Raw genomic sequence first — 19,949 nt, forward strand, 5'->3', positions numbered from 1 at the left:
TGCCATTGAATGGCATGACATTTGCACTGACCCATGAAGCCTTCTTTTTTTGATCCTGGTTCCCGTGAATCTAGGCTCCTTTGTTAACCACAGAGGGAGCTTTCCAGTGGGAACATACGAGGGTTGAATGAAAAGTAACACCTCCACCTTCGTGACTTGGGTTTGGATGGGAATATTTTAATAAATCAAATGCAGAAATAATCCTTTAATTTGTTGTCGAAGACAGAGAAATCAGCCATAGCAGAGCACTTGATGAACCAGCCTGGACACAGGATATTATTTGAGAACACAGAAATGCTGGACCATTCCAACAACGATCATGTCAGACGACACAGAGAAGCCATTGAAATCCACAAGCAGGTGGACAACTTCAACAGAAAGGAAGAAACCATGAAAATGAACAAAATCTGGCTACCAGTATTAAAAAACACTAAAATCAAAACAGTAGATGGGAACCAACACTCTGAGGGCAGAAGACAGCTAATGACTGAACAAAGGATGCCCCCAGGCAAGAGACAAAACCTTTCCAATGCTAATTAGGGTGATTAACTGAAACATTAATGCTGGCTTCCCAGTGACAAAGGACTCTTGCCACATCCTGGAGTCTCCACAGATATATATTATTTCCTTTCCTTACTTAGTTTATCCATACCTCACAACCTCTGAGGATGCCTGCCGTAGATGTGGGCGAAACGTCAGGACAGAATACTTCTGGAACATGGCCACACAGCCCGAAAAACATACAACAACCCCAATCCTTTAATTATCACTATTCACTTTTAAACATAGTCATCAGACAATTGGATACATTTCTGCCAACGATGAACAAGTTTTCTGAAGCCGTCATGGAAGAAGTCGACACTCGGTTTCCGCATCCAGCGTCTCACAGGACCCATTGTGCACAGATCTTCCGATAGCCAAGCAAAACAATAATGTGACCCACACGTTCTTGTGAAATGCCAATGATGCTTGAAATTTCTCTCCGAGGGATACGACGATCGTCCTGAATCAATCTGTCCACCTTTTACTTGTGAAACTCAGTGGTTGTTGTCACAGGACGTCCAACTCTTTGTTTGTCACGCAAGTCAGATCTTCCCACCTCAACATCTTTAAACTTACTCACCCAACGACGCACAGGACACACATCAACACAATCCCCATAAAAAGCTTGCATTTGATTAATCTCCTTTGGGGTGACACCTTCTGCTGTCAAGAATTCAATGACTGCTCGTTGCTTAAGTCACATTGACCGAACGTCTGCGCAGGGTTCCTTACTTCGCACTTTAACAACACAACCGTTCAATGCTAAATCTTCCCGGTCTGTGCAGGGTTCCTTACTTCGCATTTTAACAACACAACCGTTCAATGCTAAATCTTCCCGGTCTGTGCAGGGTTCCTTACTTCGCACTTTAACAACACAACCGTTCAATGCTAAATCTTCCCGGTCTGTGCAGGGTTCCATACTTGGCACTTTAACAACACAACCGTTCAATGCTAAGGCTTCTCCGTCTGTGCAGGGTTCCATACTTGGCACTTTAACAACACAACCGTTCAATGCTAAGGCTTTCCCGTCTGCGCAGCGTTCCATACTTGGCACTTTAACAACACAACCGTCCGATGCTAAGGCTTCCCAGTCTGTGCAGGGTTCCATACTTGGCACTTTAACAACACAACCGTTCAATGCTAAGGCTTCCCAGTCTGTGCAGGGTTCCATACTTTGCACTTTAACAACACAACCGTTCAATGCTAAGGCTTCCCTGTCTGCGCAGGGTTCCATACTTGGCACTTTAACAACACAACCGTTCAATGCTAAGGCTTCTCCGTCTGTGCAGGGTTCCATACTTCACACTTTAACAACACAACCATTCAATGCTAAAATGGAATTGTATAGGAGAGTCTACTCAACAAGCCAGGACCTGCCGCATACGAGGACTGCCATCTGTTGAGGAGTTACGAAGGTGGAGGCATTACTTTTCATTCAACCCTCGTAGTTGGCACGAGCAACAGGCAAGAGAAAGTGGTGCAGACTTGTACAGTTATTTCTGACAGAGGTGCATTTAGCTCATTGGAATTTACGACCTTCGGGCGAGAGGCGGCTTCATTGTTCAGCCAAGGGTCAGGAGCAGGTTGCGTGAGGTGCTGGCATTACTTCTCGCTGGTGCCAAGAGCTGCAACCGTTTGTCACTCAAGGTTTTGACTGCCAAGGCTTGTCACCTTCGGCGGGTCTGACCCCGGAGCAAGCAAGCAAGCGTTAGGGGAGATGGATTATATGCCTGGCTCTTGACAGAGACCAAGGCAAAGTGTAGCTCCAATCGCATCAGTGCCCATTCCATAGCATCCAAACATTTTTTTCCTAAAAGCACCCAAAATTAGCCATAGGAACTTGGTAGCCTTTCGAGGACTGCTCATTTGAGGCACCAAAACAGCAATATTGATTTCTAGTCGAAAGTTTTCATGGCCGGAATCACTCGGTTGCTGTGAGTTTTCCGGGCTGCCTGGCCATGTTCGAGAAGTATTCTTTCCTGACATTTTGCCCACAACTATGGCAGGCATCCTCAGAGGTTGTGAGATCTGTTGGAAACTAGGCAAGTAGATCTATATGCTGGATTTTGTATCACAAAATCACAAGTCGAACACTTCCCAAGTGTCTAGAATTGTGTGATGTATTTATTATTGTTGTTGTTGTTGTTGTTGTTGTTAACACAAAGACATAGTCTGATACAGCAAACAAGATCTAGGTTTTCATGGCCGGAATCACTGGGTAGCTGTGAGTTTTCCGGGCTGTCTGGCCATGTTGCAGAAGCATTCTCTCCTGACATTTCGCCCACATCTCTGAGGTTGTGAGGTCTGTTGGAAACTAGGCAAGTAGATCTATATGCTGGATTTCATATCACAAAATCACAAGTCGAACAGTTCCCAAGTGTCTAGGACTGTGTGATGTATTTATTATTGTTGTTATTGTTGTTGTTATTAACACAAAGACATAGTATGACACAGCAAATGAGATCTATATGCTGGATTTCGTATCACAAAATCACAAGTCGAACACTTCCCAAGTGTTTAGGACTGTGTGATGTTATTATTATTATTATTATTATTATTATTATTATTATTATTATTATTATTGAGACAATAATATTGAGTCCCCTTCGGGATGAGAAGGGCAGGATATAAATAAAATAAATAATATAAAATAAATAAAGGCACAGTATGACACAGCAAACTAGATCTATATGCTGGATTTCGTATCACAAAATCACAAGTCGAACACTTCCCAAGTGTCTAGAACTGTGTGATGTATTTATTGTTGTTGTTGTTGTTGTTGTTGTTGTTGTTATTGACACAAAAATATTGAGTTCCCTTCAGGGTGAGAAGGGCGGTATATAAATGCCGATAATAAATAAAATAAATAATATACAATAAATAAAGACATAATATGACACAACATACGAGATCTATATGCTGGATTTCGTATCACAGAATCACAAGTTGAACACTTCCCAAGTGTTTAGGATTGTGTGATGTATTATTATTATTATTATTATTATTGACACAAAGACATAATATGACACAGCAAACGAGATCTAAATGCTGGATTTTGTATCACAAAATCACAAGTCGAACACTTCCCAAGTGTCTAGGACTGTGTGATGTATTATTATTATTATTATTATTACTATTTTTATTACTATATTGACACAAAGACATAATATGACACAGCAAACGAGATCTAAATGCTGGATTTTGTATCACAAAATCACAAGTCGAACACTTCCCAAGTGTCTAGGACTGTGTGATGTATTATTATTATTATTATTATTATTATTATTATTATTATTACTATTTTTATTATTATATTGACACAAAGACATAATATGACACAGCAAACGAGATCTGAATGCTGGATTTCGTATCACAAAATCACAAGTCGAACACTTCCCAAGTATTATGATTGTGTGATGTATTATTATTATTATCATTATTATTAGAAACACAACAAGATGAGTCCACAGATGATGATGATGATGATAATGATTATTATTATTATTATTATTATTATTATTATTATAGTAATGCTGCTGCTGATGATGATGATGTATTTATTTATTTATTTATTTATTTATTACAATATTTATATCCCGCCCTTCTCACCCAACAGGGGATTCAGGGCGGCTTACAATAAAACGCATATATAAAAATTATACAGTGCCATATAAATCAGTTAAAAAATTATTAACTTACATCAGTATTCATAAAACACATTATAAAATACAGGTAGGCGTGTTCAGTTAAAAAAAAAACAGGCTGATGTAGTCTCCTTCTGTGGAGGTTTTTAAGCCCAGGCTGGATGGCCATCTGTCGGGAGGGCTTGGTAGAAGTGGGTTAGACTGGATGGCCCTTGAGAGCCCCTCCCAACTCTAGGATCCGATGCTTCTCTTGCCGTTGCCTCTCCAGTCTGTGGGGGGCCGGGGAGGGCATTGATCAAGTGCCCACGCCCCTGCGCTCCGATAATCGGGCTTTAATGCAATAATTACATGCATGGCTCTAATAAGCAGCGTGAGCAGGCACCGCCAGCCAGCCGCTCCCACCGCGTGGTATTAATCACTGCTTAGCATAATAAGCCCTTAATGACTCCGCTGCCACCACCGTCCCCTTCCACCCGGCCTTCCTCCCAGCAGTGGCTCCACCACGCTGCAGCGCTATCCTCGCCTTTGCAGGGATTTGCCGTCAGAGGGATTCCGTCCTCGATGCCCGAGAGTTGAAATGAAACGGATGGTTTCCTGACCATCATCACACTGTTAAATCTACCAGTGTTGCTCGGTATTCTTTCCGTTGATTTGCCATCACACTGGAGAGATTTGGCCCCGTCCACCATTCCAATAATAATAATAATAATAATAATAATAATAATAATAATAATAATAATAAACATCTAAGAATTCTCACAAAATTTCGCATCTGATGTACATGGATGACCTGAAGCTGTATGGGAAAACGGAAACTGAAATCCAGTCTCTGACTAACACTGTCCGAATTTTTAGCACTGATATCAGCATGGAGTTTGGCTTGGACAAATGTTCGACAGTGGCATTGAAGAAGGGAAAAATCATTGAAAGTAAGGGCATTAATATGCCTAATAGCCAAACAATAAAGTGTCACCAGCCAGAGGCCTATAAATATCTGGGCATATTACAGCTGGACAACATCAAGCATGAACATGTGAAGACTGTGGTCAGTAAAGAATACACACAAAGGGTCAGAAAAATTCTCAAAAGCAAGCTCAATGGAGGCAACACCATCAAGGCCATAAACACCTGGGCCATACCTCTCATAAGATATACTGCTGGCATCATAAACTGGATACAGATGGAACTGGACAATTTGGACAGAAAAACAAGAAAACTCATGACCATTCATCACTCACTGCACCCTCGCAGTGATGTTGACCGGCTATATCTGCCTAGAAGATCAGGGGGCAGAGGACTCTTACAAGTCAAACAAGCAGCCAAAGAAGAAGAACATGCCCTGGCAGAATATGGAAAGCAAAGTGAAGAACCTGCTTTGATTGAAGTCAAAAATCAGAAACTCCTCAAAGCACAGCAGACAAAAAACCAGTACAAGAAAACCGCACTACAAACTAGAGCTGACAGCAGGCACAACAAAACCTTGCATGGAAAGTTCCTTGACAAAATTGAAGGAAAAGCTGACAAGGAGAAGACCTGGCTCTGGCTCACGAATGGGACCCTGAAGAAGGAGACAGAAGGCCTGATCCTTGCAGCCCAGGAGCAAGCCATCAGAACAAAGGCAATCAAGGCCAAGATCGAAAAATCAGCTGATGACCCAAAATGCAGACTGTGCAAGGAAGCTGATGAAACCATGGATCATATCCTCAGCTGCTGTAAGAAAATTGCACAGACAGACTACAAACAGAGGCACAACTATGTGGCCCAAATGATTCATTGGAACTTATGCCTCAAGTCCCACCTCCCAGCAGCAAAGAACTGGTGGGATCACAAACCTGCAAAAGTATTGGAAAATGAGCACGCAAAGATACTGTGGGACTTCCGAATCCAGACTGACAAAGTTCTGGAACACAACACACCAGACATCACAGTTGTGGAAAAGAAAAAGGTTTGGATCATTGATGTCGCCATCCCAGGTGACAGTCGCATTGACGAAAAACAACAGGAAAAACTCAGCCGCTATCAGGACCTCAAGATTGAACTTCAAAGACTCTGGCAGAAACCAGTGCAGTCCCGGTGGTGATGGGCACATTGGGTGTCGTGCCAAAAGATCTCAGCCGGCATTTGGAAACAACAGACATTGACAAAATTACGATCTGCCAACTGCAAAAGGCCACCCTACTGGGATCTGCACGCATCATCCGAAAATACATCACACAGTCCTAGACACTTGGGAAGTGTTCGACTTGTGATTTTGTGATACGAAATCCAGCATATCTATCTTGTTTGCTGTGTCATACAATAAAATAATAATAATATTATTATTATAACATTTCCCCCTTCCTTTGGTGCATTTGGGATCCTTTCCCAAACTCTTCTTTGTGCGTCAAACAATGTGCTGGTGTGTCATCCACCTGAAGCTCTGGCACGTTTGTGCATATAAAAAAGGTATCTATACATGCACACATCTGGTTTTCCCAATTATTAGTCATATGCAAATGGGTGCTAATGAATTCATCATGAAAACACCTTGGTTGAATCAACTTCATGGGGTTTTTTTTGGGTTTCTGCGGGGGATTTGCTACTGCAGAGAGTCTGGGACTCTCGAGAGACTGGCAAAACAGTCAGTAAGATTGCTGTGAGTTTTGCAGACTGTATGGCCATGCTCCGGAAGCATTCTCTCCTGACGTTTCACCCACATCTATGGCAGGCATCCGGAGAGGTCTAGGCAAGTGGAAGCTAGGCAAGTGGGGTTTATATACCTGTGGAATGATGTCCAGGGTGGGAAAAAGAACTCTTGTCTGTTTGAGGCAAGTGTGAATGTTGCAACTGGACACCTTGATTAGCACTGAAAAGCCTTGCAGCTTCAAAGCCTGGCTGCGTCCTGTCTGGGGGAAATGAAGAAAAATCTGGCTACCAGTATTAAAAAAAACTCTAAAAGCAGGACAGTAAGTAAAGAGCAACATTCAAAAATCAGGGGGAAAACAGGGGTCTAAAAATAAAATAAAATAATAATAATAATAATAATAATAATAATAATAATAATAACAACAACAACAACAACAACAACATGGGAATTCGCGACAAGAAACAATCAGGGCCAGCTAACAGCCCATAACAAAGGACTGGGCCAAATCCCACCAAATTTGGCCACAAAACTAATCAGTTTCTAAGGAGTGACCATCAAAAGAAAAAGAAAACAGAGACATGGCCAGAAAAAATCCCGAAAAATTTAAAAAAAACCATTCCCCTAGAGTGTAAATAATAATAATAATAATAATAATAATAATAATAATAATAATAATAATAATAATAATAATCTTCAAATAATAATATTATTGGACTTCAAAGACTGGCAGAAACCAGTGCAGGTGGTCCCGGTGGTGACTGGCACACTGGGTGCCGTGCCAAAAGATCTCAGCCGGCATTGGGAAACAATAGACATTGACAAAATCACGACCTGCCAACTGCAAAAGGCCACCCTGTTGGGATCTGCACGCATCATCCGAAAATACATCACACAGTCCTAGACACTTGGGAAGTGTTCGACTTGTGATTTTGTGATACGAAATCCAGCATGTCTATCTTGTTTGCTGTGTCATACAATATGGCAGATCGTAATTTTGTCAATGTCTATTGTCTCCAAATGCCGGCTGAGATCTTTTGGCACGGCACCCAATTTGCCCATCATCACCGGGACCACCGGTACTGGTTTCTGCCAGAGTCTTTGAAGTTCAATCTTGAGGTCCTGATAGCGGCTGAGTTTTTCCTGTTGTTTTTCGTCAATGCGACTGTCACCTGGGATGGCAACATCAATGATCCAAACCTTTTTCTTTTCCACAACTGTGCTGTCTGGTGTGTTGTGTTCCAGAACTTTGTCAGTCTGAATTTGGAAGTCCCACAGTCATACAATACAATATTATTATAGTCATACATCATTATTATTATTATTATTATTATTATTATTATTATTATTATTATTAAACTTTATTTATTCCCGCTCCATCTCCCGAAGGACTCGAGTCAGCTTACACTGGGACAAGCCCAAAACAGTATTACAGCCTTCCAAGCAGCAAGGCTATTCTATTGTATTCCAGCTCACCAAACAAGTATTCCCATAAGAAGAAACCGGACAGGCTTTGAGGCTGTAAGGCTATTCACTGCTATTCCACCTGGCCAACAAAGGATTCTCATAGGCCACAGCAATGCGTGGCCGGGCACAGCTAGTATTATTCTAAGTCATGCATACCATGATAGAGGACTCGGCTGCTGTTCTGCACATGCTGTTGTCTTCGGTCTGTATCTCTTCTACCTTTTGTCTTTCAAGAAAGTGGTTCCGGGTAGTAGTTGTAGGTACCTCCAGGAAGGGGGATGTGGGTCCCAAACCCTACAAGGAAGGAGGCGGGCGCTTCGAGTGCTTGGCCTTTCCGCCAAGAGAAAACCGGCTCTTACTTAAGGTGACAGCTCCCTTGAATTGTGACCCTCTGCGCTGTGCGCTCCCATAACTCATCGGGAGCTCTTTATAACCACATAAGCACCCTTTGCTTGGAAAGAACGGCCCATGAGTTATGGCTGGATTTTAGAAAAAAAAATCTCTCAAAAAAAAACCAAATAGGGAGGGGGCTCCTGTATATTAGGAAGGAAGGAAGGCGGCACAGCTGGGCTGAAACGGATCTGTGTCTCCTGTCAGGGAAACCTCCAGCTTTGCCATGAATGTAATTGATACCAATGGGCAAAATAGCCTCCTTGACATCCATTAAGTCTATATTCTTATGAACTTCCTTTCTCTGGGGCTTTTTGCTTTGGAATCAGAGGCGACAGACCTTGAAACCATTTGAAAGAGAACGGGAGTGCCGTTCTCTCTTCTTTGGCTGTGCAAACCTTTAGGCCAAATAGGTGTTTACATCTGAGTAGCTGCGGTTTTGTTCCGTAACGGTGGCTCTTGGTCACGTCATAGGAATGGCTGCCGTATCAATATGGCGACAAAGAGAAATGCACCTCCAGAATGGTGACACCCCATGGATAGCAAGTGGCCCCATAGTCCAATCCCCAAACAGGCTAGCTACTAGAGTTGTGCATTTGTGGGGAATTGCTGTTCGTTTTGTGTAGTTTCATTCGTGTCGTCTCATTTTCATATTCGTGTCCTGCTAACGAAAATGGGCCACCTATACTGGCTAACGAAAAAAAAGGAAATTTTCGTGCCATTGGTTTTTGGGCTAGAGGGGTGAAAATTGCCACACGTGGAGAGCGTTTCGATCCCTTTAAAAACGTTTGGATCTTCCCCCAGAGTACTATTGTTATTAATAATATTATTATATTAATCCCCATTTCCACAGATCAGATCTAATGTGGAGGCATCTCCCTCTCCCAGGCTCAGGTTAGATTCCCAGATCCTTCTTAATATATATTATATATATATAAATATTATTACATTAACCCCCTTTTCTACAGATCAGATCTAACGTGGAGGCATTTTCCTCTCCCAGGCTCAGGTTAGACTCCCAGATCCATATATACACACACACACACACACACACACACACACACGGGTTATCCAGAAAGTAGATTACGTTTTGGAATTAAAAATGAACAAAGTATAGGAGAAAGCATTTACCATATGCAGTTGAACGCCACACCCAAATACCACTTCTCAACATAGTCGCCATTCAAATCTAGGCACTGATCATAGCGATGAAGGAGCTTGGCAACTCCTTCCCAACAAAACTCTGCTGCTTGCGCCCTCAAAAAGTATAGGAGAAAACATTTACCATATGCAGTTGAAAGCCACACCCAAATGCCACTTCTCAACATAGTCGCCATTCAAATCTAGGTACTTATCATGGCAATGAATGAGCCTGGCAACTCCTTCCCCACAAAACTCTGCTGCTTGCATCCTCAACGCAGCGTTTTGGCGACGATGCGCAGCTGCGGATAGGGGTGACTGGCTGGTTGAGGATGCAAGCAGCAGAGTTTGGTGGTGAAGGAGTTGCCAAGCTCATTCATCGCTATAAGTGCCTAGATTTGAATGGCGACTATGTTGAGAAGTGGTATTTGGGTGTGGCTTTCAACTGCATATGGTAAATGTTTTCTCCTATACTTTGCCCATTTTTAATTCCAAAATGTAATCTACTTTCTGGATAACCCTCGTATATTAACATCCATTGGTACACATCAGCTGTAAACCCTCTGTCAGTACCTGCTTATTGTTACGGGGCAGAAACGAAAGAAAAACAAAAGCAAGCACGATGACTCTGCGGCTTTCAGTTCGAAAATGTCATCATTCGTTTTGTGTAGACGACCAGTCGAAACGATAGCACGAAGGAAATGAAGGGAAAATTTTCATGCACAGCTCTACTAGCTACCTCTTGCTCTGCAGCTCTGTGTGTCTTTTCCTCCTTTCCTGCAAGGAGGCTGCAGAGCGGGATTAATTACTGCTCTGTTGCAAATGAAATTAAGCTGCCCTGATCGTTAGCTTATTGATGAGACAAATGAGATTAGGCAGCGCATTGTCAATTGGTGGCTGCACCAGGAACTGGATTAAACGAAGGAGCGGTGATTAGTCAGAGCTGCAGCAAAGGAGGAAGAAGGAGCCAATGGGAACATGCGGAGAGATGGGGAACCGCTGAGAAAGCTGGAGCCTGGGCTCCCAGGGTTGGAGTGGATGGTCATCTGCTGAGAGGGTTCAGATTGCGTCTTTCTGCATGGGGTGGACTAGATGGCCCTAGGGGTCCCTTCCAAGTCTACAGTTCTATGAATCTATGAATTTGCTAACCTGTATTGTATATATATATATATTGATTTGCCAGTATGACTGTACCTCTTTGGTGTGAAAGAAGTTATAGGCATGTGGTTGTGCTGAGCATATTAAGACTCAGAACTCCATTTTATATCCTTTATGTGTTTAGACCTCAGTGGAGGCAGATGCATGTATACTTATAGACTTCAATGAGTACAACTACAGTAGAGTTTCACTTACTCAACATAAACGGGCCAGCAGAATGTTGGATAAGCGAATATGTTGGATAATAAGGAGGGATTAAGGAAAAGCCTATTAAACATCAAATTAGGTTATGATTTTACAAATTAAGCACCAAAACAGCATGTTATACAACAAATTTGACAGGAAAAGTATTTCAATACGCAGTAATGCTATGTAGTAATTACTGTATTAGGAATTTAGCACCAAAATATCACGATGTATTGAAAACATTGACTAAAAAAATTCGTTGGATTATCCAGAACGTTGGATAAGTGAGACTCTACTGTATAGTTAAAGTCTTGGACTGTTGATTAAGAATGATAGGCTGTGTACTCAACACAGAGAAGCTACATCCTATCTATAACTGAACTTTAATAAGAAATGTGCCTGCATGGTGAATTAATACAAGATGTTTGTGATACGTTGTTTTTCAGAGAATACTTGTTTTTATCTCTGAGTGCGTATTTTAAACCAAGAGGTTTCAAGGGAGTGTTTTGGGCAATTGCAACTGTAATTGCAAGTTTTCCTGCTTCTTGCAGGGGGTTGGACTGGATGGCCCGTGAGGTCTCTTCCAACTCTACAATTCTATGATTCTAATTTCATCTTCAAAGAACCATCTTTAAAACTCTGCTAACCAAATACATTTTTGTAGCGGCATGTCTTTGTCCTTGGCAGTTCAATGACATGGTTCTTCAGCCTAACAGCTGAGTTACCTGTGTGCCATTACATGAGTGCTTATGAATATCGCATCTTCGAAGGGCTGATTTCCGACAAGGTCATGCTTTTCTATTTTTTTCCTTTTTATAATAATTTTAATAAGAAGTTTTGAACATTGAAAGACTGAGAACAATAATGGGTATAGAACAGAGAGTGAAAAGGGAAGGGAAGGGAAGGAAGAGAGAGAAAAGAAAAAAACAAACAAAAAAACCCCAAAAAAACAAAAAAAAATTTGATGACTTCCTTTAACCCTTTGTGATTAGGGTTTTGTTGTTTCTTTCATCTAAAGTTATTCATTATCCTTCTGACCCTAATTCTTCTCCGAATATTAATATTCTATGAATTCTTCAATCTTCTGAAATAATTTTCTACTGGTTCCCAGTCTGTTTGTTTTATAGGGTTTCCCGAATTCTTTTTAAGTAAAAAAGTTAACTGGTCCATATCTTTTACCTCCCTTATTTTATTTCTCCAAGTGTCCAAATCTGGTGTTTCCTGTAGTTTACATGTCATGCTTTTCTTGACTAGTGGTTTTCAAAATGTTCATGGAGATTCCCATTTGCCAAACAGACGCGACATCATTTTCCCTTTCCAATAAGGTTCTGATTGCCATTTATTTCCTTCCAAAAGAAAATAAATTTTTGGGTGCAGTACTTTCCAAAAGTATTTTCAATATTACCACCCTGGACATTTTTTCGATTTTTGATGAAGCGTAACGTATAAATAAATATCCTATGATGATGTTTTACAGTAGAGTCTCGCTTATCCAACGTAAACGGGCCGGCAGAAAGTTGGATAAGCGAATATGTTGGATAATAAGGAGAGATTAAGGAAAAGCCTATTAAACATTAAATTAGGTTATGATTTTACAAATTAAGAACCAAAACATCATGTTTAACAACAAATTTGACAGAAAAGGTAGTTCAATACACAGTAGTGATATGTAGCAATTATTGTATTTACGAATTTACCACCAAAATATCACAATGTATTGAAAACATTGACTACAAAAATGCGTTGGATAATCCAGAACGTTGGATAAGCGAGTGTTGGATAAGTGAGACTCTACTATACCTCCAGCCAGGCTAGATTGAACCCTACTTACTCCCTATTACTCGCCGTTGCTGGATATTTCCCCCCCCAACTAACCGGCCCCCCCGTGAACCCTTTCTCTGACCCCGTTCTCTTTCTTTTTTTCTCCCTCTCCATTCCCACCTTCCTCCTCTCTCGCTTCCAAACAGGACCAGGGCACCGTCGGGGTCATTTTCAACGTGGGCACGGACGACATCACCATCGAGGAGAGCAACGCCATGGTGAACGACGGCAAATACCACGTGGTGCGCTTCACCCGGAGCGGCGGCAATGCCACGTTGCAGGTGGACAACTGGCCCATCAATGAACGGTACCCCGCAGGTAGGGACTGGCAGGCAACGCCCGCCTCAACCTGTGTCCCGGCACCACGCCACACACTCCCATGCATCGCGGAGGTCAGAACCAATTTGAGCCACTAGCACTTATTGGGGAATCTAGGCCCTTGGGTCAGATGAGTCTCCGGACCTTTCTACAATCCAAAGGGTAGTGATAAATGATCAAACTGGCCTCTGGAAAATACAGATGGCTACTCTCTCCCAGGCTGGTCTGTTTCCCATCCAAGTCTTCCTTGTAGAATGTGTCCAGAGCCGGCCCGAGGTAATTTTCAAGTGTAGGCGAACAGAATTTTGGCGCACCCCCCAACCAATCACTGAAAAATAAAAGCGTTGGATAAGCAAAAATGTTGGATAATAAGGAGGGATTAAGGAAAGGCCTAAATAAAGAACAACACTCTGAAAACAGGGGAAATCCAGACAAGGCCAGCTAACACCTCCCAACCGAGGATGCCCCCAGGGAGGAAGCAGCCTGGCTTTGAATCTGCAAGGCCATTAAAAGCTAATCAAGCTGGCCAATTGCAACATTCACACTAGCCTCAAATGGACAAGAGCTCTTTCTCCCACCCTGGACTTTCCACAGATATATAAACCCCACTTGCCTAGCTTCCAACAGAACTCAGAACCTCTGAGGATGCCTGCCATAGGTGTGGGCCTAGAGAATGGCGCAACAGGCAACTGCCTGGTTCGCCTCGCGGTTGAACCGCCTCTAAACGTGTCCAAGTCTTCTTGTTATCCCTCCCCGCCAAAAAAGAAACACGAAACAAAGCCTCCCGGTGCGCCTTGTCTTCCCCATTCGAAAACACAGAAGAGCCTTTCATTGCTGCAGCCAAAGAAAAGAGGTGCCCGGGGAATTCCCAAATCAGACACACCGAACAAAAGGAGCCTCGTGCCTACAATTTTGTATGGAGATTACGACGCAAATTATCACCACATTGTGGCTACATCACTACAGATGTCTGGAACAAGCTGTCATCGAGACACATCCCATAATTTCTGCATTTTAGCTCCATTAGATTCCTTATTCTCCAGCCCTGGTGTAGTTGCAGCTCTCCAGGGCTTCTTGTAGAAGGAAACCCTTTCCTTTGGTTTCCGCGCTCGAGACGAGGAAAAGCGAGGCCTTAGAAGCTCCTTGGCTGCACATTCTAAATGCCGTATATACTCGAGTATAAGCCGACCCGAATATAAGCCAAGGCACCTAATTTTACCACCAAAAAACAGGGAAAACATTGACTCCAGTATAAGCCAAGATACCAATAAAATTACATCAATTGAGGCATCAGTAGTTTAAATGTTTTTGAATTTTTACATCAAACTGTATTTTAAGATATGACTGCTCAACTCTAATTAAAACATAATCTTCATCTTCAATGTAAATGTGCTTATGCATCCTTTTAATAATAATAGAGTGAAATAATAAATGTAATAATAATAATAAATGCAGTAAAATAATAAGGTAAATAATCAAAAACATTTAACCTACTGATGCCTCTATTAATTAATTTTATTAATATCTATTTTTATTTTTGAAATTTACCAGTAGCTGCTGCTTTTCCCACCCTCGTCTTATACTCGAGTCAATAAGTTATCCCAGTTTTTGTGGTAAAATTAGGTCCCTTGGCTTGTATTCGGGTCGGCTTATACTCGAGTGTATACGGTATATATTCTTCTTCCTGATTTGCAAGGGCTTCTCTCCCTCTCCTTTCCCTTTTCAAAACATTCCCTTGGTTAAGAGTGAGGGAGGTTTTGGAAAAGAAAACACACTGTTAAGGGAGAGGAAGAGGAGAGAAAAATATATCATGTATCACAAGCAATGGCCTCCAGGCTTTACCACCTGGCTTGACTCCATTATAAGCCAAGGGAGGCTTTTTCAGCTCAGAAAAAGTTCTGCAAATTCGGCTTATCTTCGAGTATATACCATTGGAATCCTTACTCTCCAGCCCTGGTGTAGTTGCAGCTCTCCAGGGCTTCTTGTAGAAGGAAACCCTTTCACTTGGTTTTGGAAAAGAAAACACACTGTTAAGGGAGGCCTTAGAAGCTCCTTGGCTGCACATTCTAAATGCCGTATATACTCGAGTATGAGGCCACCCGAATATACAGTATATACATACACATATATATTCTTCTTGCAAGGGCTTCTCTCCCTCTCCTTTCCCTTTTCAAAACATTCCCTTGGTTAAGAGCGAGAGAGGTTTTGGAAAAGAAAATACACTGTTAAGGGAGGGGAAGAGGAGAGAGAAATATATCATGTATCGCAAGCAATGTTTACCACCCAGCTTGACTCCATTATAAGCCGAGAGAGGCTTTTTCAGATCGGAAAAAGTGCTGCAAACTCTGCTTATCTTCGAGTATATACGGCACCATAAATCCCAGGATCCAATAGGATGCTACTATTACAGTTAAGGTGCTACATTGTGTAATGTAAAAGGAAATACAGCAGAGTCTCACTTATCCAAGCTAAACGGATATATATATATATTAGGCATGTCCGATCTGTGAAAAAAATGTTTCAATTCTCGTTTCTAAAGTAGGGGGTGCTGGCGCTTCGATATTTCCGAAAATTCATAATGATTCCAAATGTTTCTAAAATGGCAGACGCGCATGCACAATCGCTACACACTGGGCTTGTATGGCAATCTTCCATGTGGACGCAGAGGACGTTAGCCCCACCTTTGTGTCCATCATGGAAGCTTCTGATTGGCCGGGGAGCGGTAGCCATGTTAGGCTCCGCCAAGCTCCCATTCAAGGTAGGTTGCAGAAACATTTTTTTAAAATATTTTTAAATATATATTTTAAAAAAATTGTGGGGGAAAAAAATTAACGAAACATTAAGAGACAATTAGAGAATGGGCCAACAATGGTTCGAATTACATTGCTGGTTGCGCTGTGAAACAATGTCTCGGAATTCGAAATAACTCCGATATACAATTCAAAACGATTTTTTGGACATGTCTAATATATATATATATTTACCTGAAATATATAGAAAACACACTGTTAAGGGAGGGGAAGAGGAGAGAGAAATATATCATGTATCGCAATCAATGTTTACCACCCAACTTGACTCCATTATAAGCCGAGGGAGGCTTTTTCAGCTCAGAAAAAAGACTGTAAACTCAGCTCATCTTCGAGTATATACGGCACCATAAATCCCAGGATTCAATTCCAGTTAAGGTGCTACATTTGTAAAAGGAAATACAGCCATGGAAATGGAACTACTCCAAAAATCCAAGGCTCATGCAACTCTGGGAGTTTGCAGAACAATTTGGAGCCAATTGGAGCAAAAGAGTGTTGCCTTGTCAACCCTTGGAGACTGTTCGGGGGGGGGGGGGGACACGTGCTCTCTTATTCTGATAGCAAACCCAGCAAGGTCATTCCCATATGGGAGACAGAAAGTGGGGTAGCTAAGCTGAAATTTGAAATGGCATTCCGAGTGTCCGTCACCCGTGCCTTTTCCTTCCAATCTCCCCATCGAGACCACTCCCTCCCCAGTTGACGGTGAGAGCCCTTGACATTCATTCGGCAGCTGGCATTTTTCCGCTATCGGCATAATTTTTACAGCCCTTTTCAGCGGCGGGGAAGTGCTCTCGGCGCATCTCATTCTAATCTCCTTTATTCTTTGAAAAGGTTGGCGATTGCAGGAAAGATCTGGGTTTTCTACACTGTAAGCGGCGGGAAATGGAGAAGGGCACGGGTTGGAGGAGAAGAGAGATTGAGCGAGGACGGGGAGGGGGAGAAACTGGGTGCCAGACTAGCAGACGTAACACTACGGCAAGGCGAAAGTGTGGTCCGGATGCCCACAAGTCCCGTCTCTATCCATTACGGTCATCCCTGGGTTATGTTCCAAGGCTAGATTCAAGATAACAAGTTGGTTCTGACCTCCGCTGAGCCCAGGTTGGTGTCCCGGGTTTGGGGGTCTTGGGTTTTTGTGTCTGCATTTGTGCCTGAGAACGCAACCCGACGGACAGATCCATTTCCCTCTCATCCTCCATGGAGTGAATCACACACAAGTGCCTCAAAAGGGATCTGGAGAGGATTGCGGAGGGGATTTCATCAAGGTCACGGATGCCGCAAGCAGGGAGAGCTCTGCCCCGCCTGGGATTCGCCAACTGCTTTGATCCCCCCTTGCAAAAAAAAAAAAAAAAAAGCCCCCGCATTTCCCCAGACTGCCATCCCGCCGGCCTTATTGCACAGTCTCTTTGATGCTGAGAGCTCAGCCTTCATGTTCCCGGAACAGGCGTTACCATTGCGTATTAGGGTTCGGATTTGCGGCCAGGGACGTGGTTCCGAGCCATTCCACTTCTCGCCCGTCTCGAGTCCATTTCGGCACTGGCACCTTCTCTAGATGCTGGCAGGCTGGACTAGGATCTTTGGCTCATTCCTGGCATCATTTCCATTCAGTAGGAGCAAGGTTCAGCCCTTGTGCCGGCTGGACTGCTGACCTGAATATTTAATGCCATTAGATATATGACATATATAGACGGACACAGAGGCAATTTAACATTTTCCAGAGTCCGGCTGGACTGCTGACCTGAAGGTTTATTTGTTTATTTATCTACAGTATTTATATTCCGCCTTTCTTTCTCACCCCAAAGGGGACTCAATGCACATATACATGGCAAACGCTCAATGCCATTAGACATACGACATATATAGACAGACACAGAGGCAATTTAAAATTTTCCAGAGTCTGGCTGGACTGCTAACCTGAAGGTTCATTTATTTATCTACCGTATTTATATTCCACCCTTCTTTCTCACTAAGGGCGGATCACAATACACATAGACATGGCAAACGTTCGATGCCATTAGACATACGACATATATAGACAGACACAGAGGCAATACATATATAGACGGACACAGAGGCAATTTAACATTTTCCAGAGTCCGGCTGGACTGCTGACCTGAAGGTTTATTTATTTATCTACCGTATTTATATTCCACACTTCTTTCTCACTCAGGGCGGATCACAATGCACATATACATGGCAAATGTTCAATGTCATTAGACATACGACATATATAGACAGACACAGAGGCAATTTAACATTTTCCAGAGTCCGGCTGGACTGCTGACCTGAAGGCTTATTTATTTATTTATCTAGATATTTATATTCCGCCCTTCTTTCTCACCCCAAAGGGGACTCAGGGCAGATCACAATGCACATATGCATGGCAAACGCTCAATGCCATTAGACATACGACATATATAGACAGACACAGAGGCAATTTAACATTTTCCAGAGTCCGGCAGGACTGCTGACCTGAAGGTTTATTTATTTATCTACCGTATGTATATTCCACCCTTCTTTCTCACTCAGGGCGGATCACAATGCACATAGACATGGCAAACATTCAATGCCATTAGACATACAACATATATAGACAGACACAGAGGCAATTTAACATTTTCCAGATTCTGCTCCTTCACCGTGCCCTTCACCGTCCACTTGTAACACCGACTCCTTGATGGAGTACTTCCTCATTTTTCCATACACTGCTGAAAGATTTTATGCTATCATAGATCAGTTAAATTAGCCTCCCCGCATTAAGCGGTACCTAAATTTTATACTCGAGAGATGCAACTATCTTTCGAGCTGCTTAGGTCAACAGCAAGCTAGGCTATTAATGGTCGGGCGCTCAGTCCGACCTGGGCTGGCTTCGAACTCAGTAGTGATTTATTGCAGCTGGCTACTAACCAGCTGCGCCACAGCCCGGCCTAAGTTGCCGGTTTGAATCCATGAGACAGGGAGAGCTCCCGTCTGTCAGCTCTAGCTTGTGGAGACATGAGAGACGCCTCCTATCAGGATGGTAACACATCCGGGCGTCCTTTGGGCAACGTCTCTGTAGACAGCCAAATCTCTCACACCATAAGCGACTTGCAGTATGTTCTCAAATCACTTCTGACACGATAAATAAATACCAAAAAAGAAAATGGGTTCCCTGGAACTACAAAGACAAGTATCCACTATTACAGTAACTGGAAGAACGGTCATTTTTTGTTCAAGGCAAGGAGAGCTCCCATCTGTCAGCTCTAGCTTGCAGGGACATGAGAGAAGCCTCCTATCAGGATGGTAACACATCCGGGCGTCCTTTGGGAAACGTCTCTATAGACAGCCAATTCTCTTGCACCAAAAGCGACTTGCAGTATGTTCTCAAGTCACTTCTGACACGATAAATAAATACCAAAAAAGAAAATGAGTTCCCTGGAACTACAAAGACAAGTATCCACTATTACAGTAACCGGAAGAACGGTCATTTTTTGTTCCAGGCAAGGAGAGCTCCCATCTGTCAGCTCTAGCTTGCAGGGACATGAGAGACGCCTCCTATCAGGATGGTAACACATCCGGGCGTCCTTTGGGCAACGTCTCTATGGACAGCCAATTCTCTCACACCAAAAGCAACTTGCAGTGTGTTCTCAAGTCACTTCTGACACGATAAATAAATACCAAAAAAGAAAATGAGTTCCCTGGAACTACAAAGACAAGTATCCACTATTACAGTAACTGGAAGAACGCTCATTTTTTGTTTTGTTTCTCGGTGGTTTTCCAAACTGTGATGAGAATTATCACGGAGAGCATGATTTGTGTAGAAGGGATCCTATGAAAATGGAATATTTGTGAATCGGGGCCAGTTTTTCCATCAGA

General features: G+C 42.6%; 1 protein-coding gene across 29 annotated transcripts in view; it reads left to right on the plus strand.

Annotated features, from left to right (window-relative positions):
• nrxn2 (neurexin 2) overlaps positions 1-19,949 on the plus strand; it is a 540,133-nt gene that overhangs the window by 429,443 nt on the left and 90,741 nt on the right. For all 29 annotated transcript variants that reach the window (XM_062965405.1, XM_062965382.1, XM_062965398.1 and 26 more), the window contains one exon: positions 13,119-13,290. In XM_062965405.1, coding sequence (XP_062821475.1) covers positions 13,119-13,290 — 172 coding nt within the window. The remainder of the gene's footprint in view (positions 1-13,118; positions 13,291-19,949) is intronic.

Source organism: Anolis carolinensis, unplaced genomic scaffold (assembly GCF_035594765.1).
Source record: "Anolis carolinensis isolate JA03-04 unplaced genomic scaffold, rAnoCar3.1.pri scaffold_14, whole genome shotgun sequence".
NCBI classification, from domain to species: domain Eukaryota; kingdom Metazoa; phylum Chordata; class Lepidosauria; order Squamata; family Dactyloidae; genus Anolis; species Anolis carolinensis.